The 13,541-nt window shown below is 36.0% G+C and overlaps 1 protein-coding gene across 2 annotated transcripts in view; it reads left to right on the top strand.

Moving 5' to 3' along the window:
- The window catches only part of LOC132494671 (cytochrome P450 20A1), a 69,959-nt gene that overhangs the window by 31,671 nt on the left and 24,747 nt on the right, over positions 1-13,541 (top strand). For both annotated transcript variants that reach the window (XM_060105895.1, XM_060105896.1), the window contains 4 exons: positions 1,713-1,791; positions 5,484-5,599; positions 6,430-6,484; positions 9,171-9,291. In XM_060105895.1, the coding sequence (XP_059961878.1) occupies positions 1,713-1,791; positions 5,484-5,599; positions 6,430-6,484; positions 9,171-9,291 (371 nt within the window). The remainder of the gene's footprint in view (positions 1-1,712; positions 1,792-5,483; positions 5,600-6,429; positions 6,485-9,170; positions 9,292-13,541) is intronic.

The following is a 13,541-nucleotide window of genomic DNA, read 5'->3' as shown; positions in this document are numbered from 1 at the left end:
ACATTTAGAGTTATGCGTCTTTTAAATATTTGCCTATCTTGTAAGTAAAAAATGATTTTTTATGATTAAAATTTATAATTTTATTGTTTGTGAGGTTAAACATTGTTTAATATTTTTGCCGAACAACTTGTGTTTCATCTTTTGTGGGATGCTTTCTCATGTCCTTCACCCATATTTCTATCAATGTGTTTCTTTTTCTTACTAATCTGTAAGAGCTTTTTATTTTTATCTCAATTTTCATTTGCTTTTACTTTTATTTACAGTGCTTTAAATTATTTATTTATTTATTTATTTTTTAAAGATTTTTTCTTGATGTGGACCATTTTAAAAGTCTTTACTGAATCTGTTATAATATTGCTTCTGTTTTATGTTTTGGTTTTTTTGGCTGCGAGGCATGTGGGATCTTAGCTCCCTGACCAGGGATCGAACCTGCACTCTCTTTATTGGAAGTCAAAGTGTTAACCACTGGACCACCAGGGAAATCCCCTATAGTGCTTTTTTTTTTTTCTTTTTTTCCCCCCGGTACGCGGGCCTCTCACTGTTGTGGCGTCTCCCGTTGTGGAGCACAGGCTCCGGAGACGCAAGCTCAGCAGCCATGGCTCATGGGGGCCCAGCCGCTCAGCGGCATGTGGGATCTTCCCGGACCGGGGCACGAACCCATGTCCCCTTCATTGGCAGGCGGATTCTTAACCACTGCGCCACCAGGGAAGCCCTACAGTACTTTTAATAGTTTAATTTTTCACATTTAAATAATCTGAAAGGCATATCTTTGTAAGATAAGACTTGAGGGCTCTTAACTCTATTAATAATTTTTAGGGGCTTCCCTGGTGGCGCAGTGGTTAAGAATCCGCCTGCCAATGCAGGGGACACGGGTTCGAGCCCTGGTCCGGGAAGATCCCACATGCTGTGGAGCAACTAAGCCCGTGCACCACAACTACTGAGCCTGTGCTCTAGAGCCCACGAGCCACAACTACGGAGCCCTTGCGCCTAGAGCCCGTGCTCTGCAATAAGAGAAGCCACCGCAATGAGAAGCCCGCACTCCGCAACGAAGAGTAGCCCCCGCTCGCCGCAACTAGAGAAAGCCCGCGTGCAGCAACGAAGACCCAATGCAGCCAAAAATAAATAAATAAAAAATAATTTAAAAATAATAATTTTAAAAATATTTAGCATTGATTAATAAGTGTTTTGTCCTTTCTCAGGTTCTTTCAGAACTTTTGAATTATAAACAATTTTTTAAGGGCTAATTATCCAATTTTGAAATAATTGGAAACCTATTCTGTTGTTTACCCTCTACTAATTTTTAACCTTTTTCTGGATCTCAGCCAAAGCTTATCAGTATTGCAGGTGAAGTAAAAATTTGGAATTCCGGATGAATTTTACTTATCCACTGGTACCATTATAATAAAAAATTGAGAATTGATTCTACTGCAATGTTCTTTTCCTCCCTGTGCATATACTTCTTTGAAAGGAAGGGAACTTTTGACTTTCTAATTATAATTAGTTTGGAAGTACTTTGAATGAAATTATTAAAATATATTTGTGCCCTATCCTTAAAGACTATGGAGTAAATGATTATGCAGCCCACTTGAAAGGGAGAGTTTAACTAACAGTTCTGTTGGTGAGGCAGAGGTTCTCCAGCTGTTAGCTTAGATTGCTTGATATTATTTGGAAAATTTACATATTAGGTAATAGATATGTTTTCCTATTTTCAGGTTTGGTCGGAGATTGGAAAAGGCTTTCTAGATGGATCACTTGATAAAAGTACAACTCGGAAAAAACAATATGAAGATGGTAAGTTTTACCACTATTAATTTTTTGTAAGGACTAAGGGAAATGTGCCCTAATTTTAATAGGGCTATGTGTGATTTATGAACTTACAGGTCGTGTATATTTTCTTCCTTTATGTTTTTTTCCTACATTTCCTATTGTGAAAGTTTTTCTTAAAAGAAAGGAAAAAGCAGTGAATTAGTAAATAAACTCTAGCACTCACTGCAGAATGAGGGTGCTGGAGAGCTGGTATAGCCTACAGGATTAATGGAAAGTGTCAGGGTACAATCTTGGGAAAGTAATTTAAAAATACATGTTAAGAGTCATAAATAATGAGTGAAATTATCTAAAATAAGAAAATATTCATGAGTTTTTTTGTAGTGCTATTTCTACAAGTAGAAAACCCCCCAAAAACTAAATATCCAACAATATAGGAATTTCTAAGGAAATAATATCAACATGATAAATCTGTAAGAAATGTAGCAACATAAAAAAATTGTTGGCCGTTATAACATTGAGTAAAGATATTTTCAAAACTATTTAGCGTTGGTTACAACTTTATAAAATCTACACAGAAAAATAGCAATTTTAATTTAAGATGGCCCCCCAACATGTGCTCCCCCTTTTTTCTTTTGTATTATATTTTCTGTCAGTAATTTAATGATTGTAATCCTTTAATACCTTTATTCTGAGCTGCTGCAATTTCTGTTTTGGAAGTAAGCAGGGCAAATTAAAATACATAGGCTGCATTGGAATAATGGATTATTTTTCATGGATAATAGTATTGCTTCCCAAGATTCTCTTCCTTTATTCTTTCAACAAATATTTATTGAGGCCTCTATGTGCTAGGCACTATTCTATGTATGTACAGGAGACAAAAAATCCCTGTCCTTGTGGGGTTTACCATTCTGGTGATTCCTTCAGTGTCCAGCGTAAGTCTAGAAAAGCCAATTTAATGGACACATTTTCTGCTATCTGCTAGTCTACCATTCTGACTATCTTGATGGATGCATTTGGATTAATTACCCTTAATAAAAAATGTATTTTACAAATATTGGTTTTAATTAATACAAAAGGAAACTTAATAATTTATATTCTTTGATTCTAAATAAAAGTAGATTGTCTAGTATGATATGCTCCTTGAACTGTAACATGGGCATAGATCAAATTTGAGCTTTTATTGAAAATGATTATGTTTTGGTATTTATATGAGTGGGAACTCATGGCTGGGTCACTCCTCTGTTTAAGTGAGTAATTCTCAACCTGGTCTGTACATTAGAATCACTTTGGGAACTTAGAACAAAACAAAAAATATTGAAGATCAGGCCCCACCCTAAATCTGTTTATTCAGAATATGGGATAGAGGTGCTTTGGATGTCAGATCTTTTTTTTTTTTTTTATAAAAGCTCTTCAGATTATCCTCATGTACTTGTAGGATTGAGAATGTACAGCAGTAGTTCCCAAATTTTGCTACACATTGAATCTTTTAAACTTTTTTTTTTTTTTTTTCTTTTTGCGGTATGCGGGCCTCTCACTGTTGTGGCCTCTCCCGTTGCGGAGCACAGGCTCCGGACGCGCAGGCCCAGCGGCCATGGCTCACGGGCCCAGCCGCTCCGCGGCATATGGGATCCTCCCAGACCGGGGCACGAACCCGTATCCCCTGCATCGGCAGGCGGACTCTCAACCACTGCGCCACCAGGGAGGCCCTTTTAAACTTTTTTGAAGCTTGGCTTTTGCTCCTGAACATTCAGATTTAATTGGTATGAGGTGTGGTTTATATTTTATGATTTTTTTTAAAAAAGCTTCCTAGGTGATTGTAATGTAAGCAAAGTTTGTGAACCATTGCAGTACAGTGTTGACAATTTCTCATTTTAATCACTAACGTGTTATTAGACTCCTTCAATTCTATAAATAATGAAGATCTAGAATATCCTGGTATGTTTTTTGTCCTGGGGAGGTGTCAGTGAACAAAACAAACAAAAATTCCTCTCCTTGTGGCACCACATTCTAGTGGGAAGAGACAGATGAGAATCTGAATAAGTAAACTGAATAGTGTGTTAAAAGATGAAAGTTGCTATGGAGAAAATTAAATCAGGAAGAGGGATAGGAAGTGCTAGGGGTGGGGAGATTATTAGGAAAGGCCTCACCAAGATTAGGTGGCTTGAGCAAACACTTGCAAGAGATAAGGAAACCAGTCCAGGCAGTTCATGTGTATATCCACAACAAGTAGTTGCAAAATCCTTGAGGTAGGATTCTTCCTGATATATTTGAGGTACATCAGGGAGCTGTATGCCTGGAGTGAAATGAGTCAGAAGAAAAATAGAAGGAAATGAGACCAGAAAGATTGGGGGGATGGAACAGATTTTGTCTGGCTTAGGTATGACTAGGTTGCTACTATGAGATAGGAAGAAGCCACTGGAAGATTTTGAGCAGAATTATGAATCTGAGTTATATTTTGAAAGGATCACTCTGGCTGCTGTCATAAAGGGGCTCAGAGCAGAAGCAGGGAGACTAATTAGGGGGCTACTGCAATGAGCCAGGCAAGAAAAATAATGTGGCTTGGACTAGGTGGCGGGTAGCAGAAAATATAAAAATTTTTAAAAAAGAGTAAGAGAGATTAATTCTGTATTTTGAAGGTTAGAGCCACCAACATTGACTGCCAGATTAGATATGGGGTATAAGAGAGAAGGAGACACCAGAGTTTTAGGCCTGAGTCACTGGAAAATGAAATTAATAGGAAATAAGATGGGACAGACTGTAGAAAGATCCAGTTTTGAGGCGAAAGATCATGGCTTCAGTTTTGGATATGTTTATGTTTAGTATGCTTCAGACGTCGAAGTGGAGATGTTGAGTTGATTGTCAGATATATGAAACTGAAGTTCAGGGGAAAGAGATCCTAAATGGAAATATAAATTTGGAAGTGTTCAGTACATAGATTGTATTTAAAGCTTTGAGAATGGTGATCACCAAGGTAATGAATATAAATAGAAAAAGAGGAGAGGTCCAAGAGAAGAGATCCCTGACCTTGGGCATTCCGTCATTAAGAAATTTGAGAGGTGAGAAGGAATCGACAAAGGATACTGAGAATGAACTGGCAGTAAAGTGGGAGGAAAGTGTGGAGTCCAGGAGAGTGTGGAATCCTAGGAGCCAAATGAAAAAGTGCTTCCTACAGAGTAAGTGACCAGCATCAGATGCCATGATAGGTCAGGTAAGATGGGGCCTGAGAAATCTGTGGATAATTTTGATAGTTGGGTTAATCTTCCAAGTGTCAGAAATTTACTTTTCTGATTATTTCACATCTGTTTCAGTCTCTAAATGAGTGATGCCTGATTTGGGAGAACAATAGAGTTAAGAAGACAGAATTTAGAAGGAAGGTGAATAATACCAGGGGAGGGATATATGTGTAAAAGGCCTCTAAGGGGCTAACATTGTTCTATTTCTCAACCTGGGTGTTTGCTTTACAGTTGTTTGTTAAATTGTGCGTGTATGTTTTATGCACTTTTTGGTGTATGTGTTAAATTTAGCAAAAAGAAGAAAAAGGTAAGTAGATGAGTTTAAACATAAATTAGCTTTTAAATTTTTAAAGCATTATTGGTTACTACTTTTAACTTTGAAAGTTTTATTCTGCACATAGGAACATTGTAGAGATACAGATAAATGTTCAGTCCTCACAAATGCTTATATTCTAAAATCTTTTTTTGTGTTTCTTCTCTAAGCCCTTATGCAACTGGAATCTATTTTAAAGAAAATCATAAAAGAACGAAAAGGAAGGAATTTCAGTGAACATATTTTCATTGACTCCTTAGTACAGGGGGACCTTAATGACCAACAGGTGATGTAATTGTTAAATGTTTATCAAACAAAAGATAATCAGACATGTATAGAGTGTGCTTTTTATCCGCTTTAACCCAGATGCCCTCCTAGAATTCAATGGCTTTTTTCTTTTTTATTGTACATCATCCATAAATAGTATTTAGTCTCCTGTTATTTAGTTCTTTGAAGCAGCTATATAGTATTAATATTTGAGTAAGCAAATATCGAACCAAAGTTCTCTGACTGTAAAAGAGGAGGACTTGGATAAGCCTGTACTGACTAAGCTGCTCTGCCTACATGACCAGGTGTGGCAGCTTGGCTTGTTCCCAGTGTGTGTGTCTGTCACCCCAGCGCACCACTGGGATATTGTGTGTTTGCGGTGTTGTCAGGCAAAGGACAGGAGTGGAGCTGTTACTGCCACACCTACCTGTTCAGTGTAGGAATCTTCTGCCCTACTCTATGCATGCAAGTCCTCATAGACAAAAGCGGTTTTCTGGGTGTGTGTGGGTGCAGAAATTCTATCAGGATCCAGGACAGTGGCAGGCTCTTCACTGTCCCTGAGTCTTCGTTGCTGCTCTAGGCCAAGCTAGAATGATAGCACTGAACCAGTTTGTTTGATGTATCATGAGCCAGTAATATTACTGGGTAAGTGTTCACTGTATCACAAATGCAGTGCAGTGTTTCAGTTGGTTTTTTCATTATATAGATTTTCTTTAAGTGAAAACCTCATAAAGAAATAACATGTTTTCCCTTTCCTTAACTCCCATTTTGTACTCTAGGTGATTTTACTAGGGCCTAATATAGGCCACCTTACATTTCACTCTTTCTAAACTTAGTTTTGTTTCCTAGATCCTAGAAGACAGTATGATATTTTCTCTGGCCAGTTGCATAATAACTGCAAAATGTAAGTATAAATTGATTTGTTTGAGATAGGTTATAAAATATATAAGGATAAAGCCATTCTAAACTAAAGGAAACACTGTTTGCAAGACCTCTTTATAATTTCCCTTTGTTCTTCTTTTTTTATTCTTGTTTGAAAGGCTTGATTCACACAGGCACCTTTTTGTTTTTTTTTTGAAACCCCAGATGCTCTGTGCCACCTCTGAACATTGCCATAAATTTCTTGACACAGTTTATGGATTGTGAATTCTAGTTAGTGCCCAGCCAGAGCTGTGAGCTTTTCAATTTCCTGCTGTGGCTTTTCACTTTGTCTTCAATCTAGTCTGCTATTATTAAGACCTACCAACAGAGGATATAGGCCACAGAAATCATGATTTAAAAAGAACTCTTCTCTTGGTGGAATTGAAGGTGATTATTATTCAAAATTCTAAAATGGGTGATATATTTCTAGTTTCCTTACTGGTTTTTAGTTTATCAGACTACCATTTGTTTATACAGTATTTGTAAAAATTTGTATATCCATAAAAATATACTGACATAAAATGCTAAAGGAGGTATTAAAACATCAGTTTAAAATCTAAAGAATTTATATTAACTTGAAGGATTTCATTCACAACTCTTTCTGTTTAAGAAAATTTTAAAAAGGATGAGTATAAATGTAAACTTCCTGTATTTCTTCTTTGTAAAATTTTTGATATCTAGACATGTCCAGATATTATAGATTAAATGGAATTTAGGTAAGCATGTGTCAAAAATAATGTATCAAACCTTTTAAATACTTGTTTAAAATTTTATTACATTAAAATATATCTTTGCTAAAGACCTTCAAAAAATCTGCATCAGTTATACTCTGGATACCATAAAAAGTTACCATTTCCAAGGTTGATTTAATATTTTAATCTTTTTTGCAGTTTTTAGGGGGAATTTTCAGAATATTGCTATTTCTTTGCATGTGGGTTGGTTATTTTTTAAGGCACCTCTGAAATTTTGAGAGTCAAGATCGGCAGGAAACCTTAATTAAAGTCCCTCCTCTGCGACTTAGCAAGTCTTAGCCTAGAGCAAGATACTGAACTCTGCATTTCTTTCCTTTTCTGAAATAAGGGTGACCTCCAAGGTATCTTTCAACTATAAAATGGTGTCTTGATTCAATAGTATAATTAAAGAACATTAAGTGGCTTAAAATCCCATTTTAAAGCTATCCCCTCTGTCATACTCTTTAATAGAGTTGTACAAAAGAACCAATGTTTGAGGTTATTAAGCGTATACAGTTAAATTAATTTTAAGTGATAATCTAGTCCATCAGTGTATATGAGTGCCTACTGTACGCAAATCCTTGTGCTAAATCTTTCAATATTATATATTACTACATATTTTTGTAAAATTGCATACATGTACATATTGTACACTGTCCGTGTAAGTTTTCATATCACTTGTGAAATAGAAATTCTGCAGTTCACTCAAAAGCCATAATAAAGAAACATATGTAGGAAAAAGTTAAGGTCCGCTTACTCCTATGTGTTTTATGAACTCTGGGTGTGAGTAAATTATCAAAGTAATTGAGCATGAGGTAGCTGTTGATTTTATTGATAATAATATTTAGTGCAGAAAGTGAATTATGTATTTTCCAGGCATTGGAATTGGATGATAAGTGACTTAGGTGAACATTTAAAAATATTAACTTTGAGATAAATTTAAGCCAGCCCTTTAGCTCAGGGAAGAGATAATTAATAAGCGGAAGTAGAAATTATTAAATGCCTTTTAAGAAGTACTTGACATAGAAAAAGTAGAGCTGTACATAGAGTCATATCAAGCATGGTCTAGGGAAAGAGATGTTATGTGTCTGGATGGTTCCATTTGAACAGTTGTAATCCCAGTGGATTCCTAAAGGGAATATAACTACTCTGTTTCCTCTGTTTTATGTTCATCATGTAATTAATTTTCTTACCTTTTGATTTCCCCAGTGATTATAATCCATAGCCATTTTAAGCAAAAGTAAGCCATAAGCTAGTGATCTTCCAGTGTTGGTGTTCATAAAAATAATTGTGGTATTTGTTAGAAATATAGATCCCTGGACCACACCCTAAACCTACTGAGTCAGGATCTGTGGATGGTGGGGTTGTGCCATCAGCCACCTCCCAGAAGAGTTTTGAGAACCACTGTCCTAAGCAATAATCAGTCTCAGTTCTTGAACCAGTGTATCTACCTTTACAAGTAAAAATTTGGAGTAATGATTTGTAGGTAAATCTCCTGCTACTTTGATTTGTATGAATCATTTAATTAAAGCTCCTGAGGAAATTGATAAATCAATTTTTTGCTTTTATGAGGTCGATTGAACCAAACAGTTCATCACAGTTATCAACATTTAACACTTCCCCAGATGTGAAGTTTATTTATTATCATTACTATTTTATCTAAGGTAAAATGTATTAAGTGCCTTTGATTACTTGCCAGTTTTAAGAAAGAAATCTAGATTTCACTATCTCTTTTTGGGAATATTCTGTAAATATTCATGTTCTGTTCAATGAAGTACAAATTTTGTGAACAATCTTGTTTTATCTTTTAGTAGCATTTACGTATCTTCTGTATCAGAAAAAAAGGAAAATATCAAAAAATAATAAATTTGTTTCTTATTCTGCACCCAAACTATGAATTAGCTGCTTTCATTGTTATTAATATAAATTTTCGCTTAGTGTGTACCTGGGCAGTCTGTTTTTTAACCACCTATGAAGAAGTTCAGAAAAAACTATATGAAGAGATAGACCAAGTTTTTGGGAAGGGACCTGTAACTCCAGAGAATATTGAGGAGCTCAGGTAAGAACACAATAAAAGGAAAGAGGAGATCTTTAAAGGGTAAATTTGAATCGGTTTATCTAATTTAAAGCTAATGCTAATATCTAGGAGAGCTATATATTTTTACAGGACTTAAAGTATTTACATACAGATTTTAATGGATAACTTAACTTGCTTTTTAAAATCTTAAGGTACTTTTGGGAAACCTTTACATGAGCCTGTATAAAATAGTATCAGTGATATCTAATAAGTGGAACATCCACACCTTGTTGGTACAAATGCAGAATGGTACAGTTCTGTTAGAAAACAGTGTGGCAGGATCTTATGAAGTTAAACATACCATATGACCCAGCAGTTTTCCTAGGCATTTACCCGAGAGAAATGAAAACATATGTCCACACAGAGACCTGTATGCAAACATTTATAGTAATACTATTTATAATAGCAAAAACTGGAAGTAGTCCCAATGTTCATCAACTGGTAAATAGATAAATTGTGTTATATCCATACAAGGAAATGTTACCAAGTAATGAAAAGTAACACAATATCAATACACACAGCAACACGGATAAATCTCTTTATGCTAAGTAAAAAAAAATCAAACACAAAAACTGCCTATAATACGTTTCATTTAGGTGAAATTCTAGAAAAAGCAAAACTTGTGATAGAAAGTAGATCAGTGGTTGTCTGGGGCCAGAAATGGGGAGGGGGTCAATTACAGAGGAGCACAAGGAAAGTTTTTCAGGGTGAGGGAAATGCTCTGTATCTTTTTTGTGGTTGTGTTCACACAATTATATACAATTACTAAAATTCATCAAACTGTACAGGTAAAATAGATACTTTTTCTTCTTTTTTTTTACGGTACGGGCCTCTCACTGTTGTGGCCTCTCCCGTTGTGGAGCACAGGCTCCGGATGCGCAGGCTCAGCGGCCATGGCTCACGGGCCCAGCCGCTCTGCAGCATGTGGGATCTTCCCGGACCGGGGCATGAACCCGTGTCCCCTGCATAAGCAGGCGGACTCTCAACCACTGCACCACCAGGGAAGCCCCTAGATACTTTTTTTTATATGTAAGTGGTACCTTAATTTAAAAGATTTTAAAAAATAACAGCTGTGACTTCTTAGGGGGTTGGAAGTCTGAGACTGGGCAGCAAGCAACCTTACCTTGGATAATCTTTCAACTATAGAAAAGAAGATAGGGATACAGCCATTGGAAAGAACTCAAAGCTATGGGTTTCACAGGGAGACTTTTGTTACCAATTCTTTAAAATGTAGGAAGCTTTATTTATTACAATTAAAAAAGTAATACATACTTGTTTTTTTTAATTTATTTTTTATTTTTTTTATTTTTTAACATCTTTATTGGAGTATAATTGCTTTACAATGGTGTGTTAGTTTCTGCTTTGTAACAAAGTGAATCAGCTATACATATATCCCCATATCTCTTCCCTCTTACATCTCCTTCCCTCCCACATACTTGTTTTTTGAAGTTTTTATAATACAGAAGTATATGAAGTGGAAGGTGAGTGTCCTTTGTAAAAGAGATAATAATTGTTAATTATCTGTATTGTTTTTCCAGACTTTTTCTATGCATATATACATATGTATTTAACACAAAAAAATTAAAACCATTTAAAAATACAAAACATGTAACTCTTCCGTAAATTCCATGTTTTCTCTAAATGTGCTGTGGACAGTGTTCCTATACGTAGTAACTCCACATCCAGTCAGTGACTAAGTTCTGTTGATTTACTTTCCAAACAACATTTAGTTGGAAGTTTAGTTTTAGTTCTTTCCATTGCCCCCACTGCCTAGAGCACCATCAGCTTGTCTGGGATATTTCAGCAGCCTTGGATCTGCTTCCCTCCTATGCATTCTCCAGATTGCTATTGGAGCCTGTGACTGTACACTGTCATCACTTCAGCTACTTTAAAAATACACATAACCTGTGACCAATCCCAAACCAACAATCTCTGGGCATCAGAAAATTTCAGAAGCTTCTCAGGTGATTCTAATGTGTAGCCAAAGTTGAGAATCACTGTGCTAGTCATCTTTCTATATCTGGGGAGTCATATCTGATCAGACTCCCCGACTTAACATCCTTCAGTGACTTCTGGTTGCCCTTAAGATAAAATTTAAACTCACCAGCTTAGCTTATAAGGCATTTCAGGAACTAGGCCTTGCATTCTTCTCCCACCTTATCTCATTACTTGTGTCTCTTCATACCCTTGGATTCAGCTGTACTGAAATTCTTTTGTTTCTTCAAATGTAAAGTATTCTTTTTTATCTTCTGGCTTTTGTCGAGATTCTCTCTTCCTCTCTCCTCTAGCTAACTCCAGTTTTTTCTGCAGGTCTCAGCCTAAGTGTTTATTTCTCTGCAAAGTCCTTTCGCTAGTTAGGTGCTCTTGCCATGTGTCCCCTAACATCCTGAACTTCCTTTATCATAACAGTTACTGTGCCCTTTTTTTTTTTTTTTTACTTCTTTTACTTATCTTTATGGCCACAGAGGAAATAGAGGTTAAAGAGAGGCTGGAGAGAACTATTATAAAATTCCAATTAATACCATCAGATAATTTGCGAGCTATTGCATTCACTGAACCCAGAACAGATGTCAGTAAAAAGAACAACCAGAGAAATTTCTGGAGTGGAGCAGCTCCACTAGTAATTTCAAAGCCTTCCTGACTATAGCACCCTAAATAAGAAGCCGTGTTTCTAGGAATACACTCAACTGGTTGTGCAGAACAGCCATGTTAAACTAAGCTGAGGAGATCTGACATTGACTTCTTTGCCATCCATCTTTTTAATCAACTTTATTGAAGTATAATTCACATATGATAAACCACATTTATTTTATACTGTGCTTTTTTTTTGTATTTACGTTTTTAATATCCTGTGCCTTTTTAATTGTTCATTCTTGATGTCCCTTCCTCCGTCCCTTCCCCTGCCAAGTAGACTTCGAAATTCTTTGAGGGTATCTGTCTTGTTCACTGTTGTAGCTCAGTATCTAATGCAGTGCTTCTAATGTAGTAGGTACCCAAAAAATATTTGTTCAAAGAGGAAAGGATGTTTCCTCTTGTTTTTGTTGCTTTTAGAAATTACAAAAATCAGCATTCCTATGCTTACATCTTTGCTGATATTTCTGATTGTTTCTATTAATAAGGTTCAACTGGCATTTACTATGGATCCAACTCGTTATTTTTAATGGATGCATAGTATTGCATTGTATGAGATTATTATTTAAGAGTATATGCAATAGTGTAGTGTTTCGATTAGGGGCTATGGAGTAACAGACTTGGGTTTGAATCCCACCAATACCACTTACCTGCTGTGCACTTTTAAACAATTGCCTCATTTTTAAAATCTGTAAAATTAAAAGATAATAGCATCCATGAGTTTCTTATAAGGATTAAATGAGTACTGCATAGAAAGTATTTAACAGAACTGGCTCATAGCAAGATTTCAATACATTTTAGCTTTTATTCTCATTGGGAGGCACACTTCATATTTTCATATATATTGCCAAGTTATCCTTCAGAAAGGTTGTACCAATTTATACTTCCACCAACTGAATATGGATGTCCTTTTCCTTATTTTTTGTTAGTGTTTGTCTGTGACAGTACTCTTGTTCATCTTTGCTAATGTGGCAGGTAAAAAAATTTGCTTTGATTGGCAATCTTTCCATTGTTAATGAGGTTGAGTATCATTTCTTAGTTTCCAGGCCATTTGCATTTTTTCTTTTTTGTGTGTGGATTGCTTTTTTATATTTTCTGTCCATAATTTCTATTGGGGGTGTTTGATCATTTTAATTATGAATTTTTAAAGAGCTTTGATGCATTAGGGATATATTTACTGTAAATATTTTTCCTACTTAGCTTTTAATTTTACTTATGATTGCAAGTATGAAAAAAAAACTTGCATAGTCATATCATTCAATATTTGTGTTTTTCTTTATGGTATCCTTCATTGTTTCAGTATTTTTATAATTTTTAAGTAGAAAAGTCTTCTATTAAAATTTTTATTAAATCCTTTATTAAAAATAAAAGACGCTGGGGGCTTCCCTGGTGGCGCAGTGGTTGAGAGTCCGCCTGCCGATGCAGCGATGCAGGCGGACAAGGATTCGTGCCCCTGTCTGGGAGGATACCACATGCTGCAGAGAGGCTAGGCCCGTGAGCCATGGCCGCTGAGCCTGCGCATCCGGAGCCTGTGCTCCGCAACGGGAGAGGCCACAACAGTGAGAGGCCTGCGTACCGCAAAAAAAAAAAAAAAAAAAAAG

This window comes from Mesoplodon densirostris, chromosome 8 (assembly GCF_025265405.1).
Source record: "Mesoplodon densirostris isolate mMesDen1 chromosome 8, mMesDen1 primary haplotype, whole genome shotgun sequence".
Classification (NCBI taxonomy): Eukaryota; Metazoa; Chordata; class Mammalia; order Artiodactyla; family Ziphiidae; genus Mesoplodon; species Mesoplodon densirostris.
The sequence above is the reverse complement of the archived record's forward strand: the minus strand, read 5'-3'. Positions and strand labels throughout refer to the sequence as shown.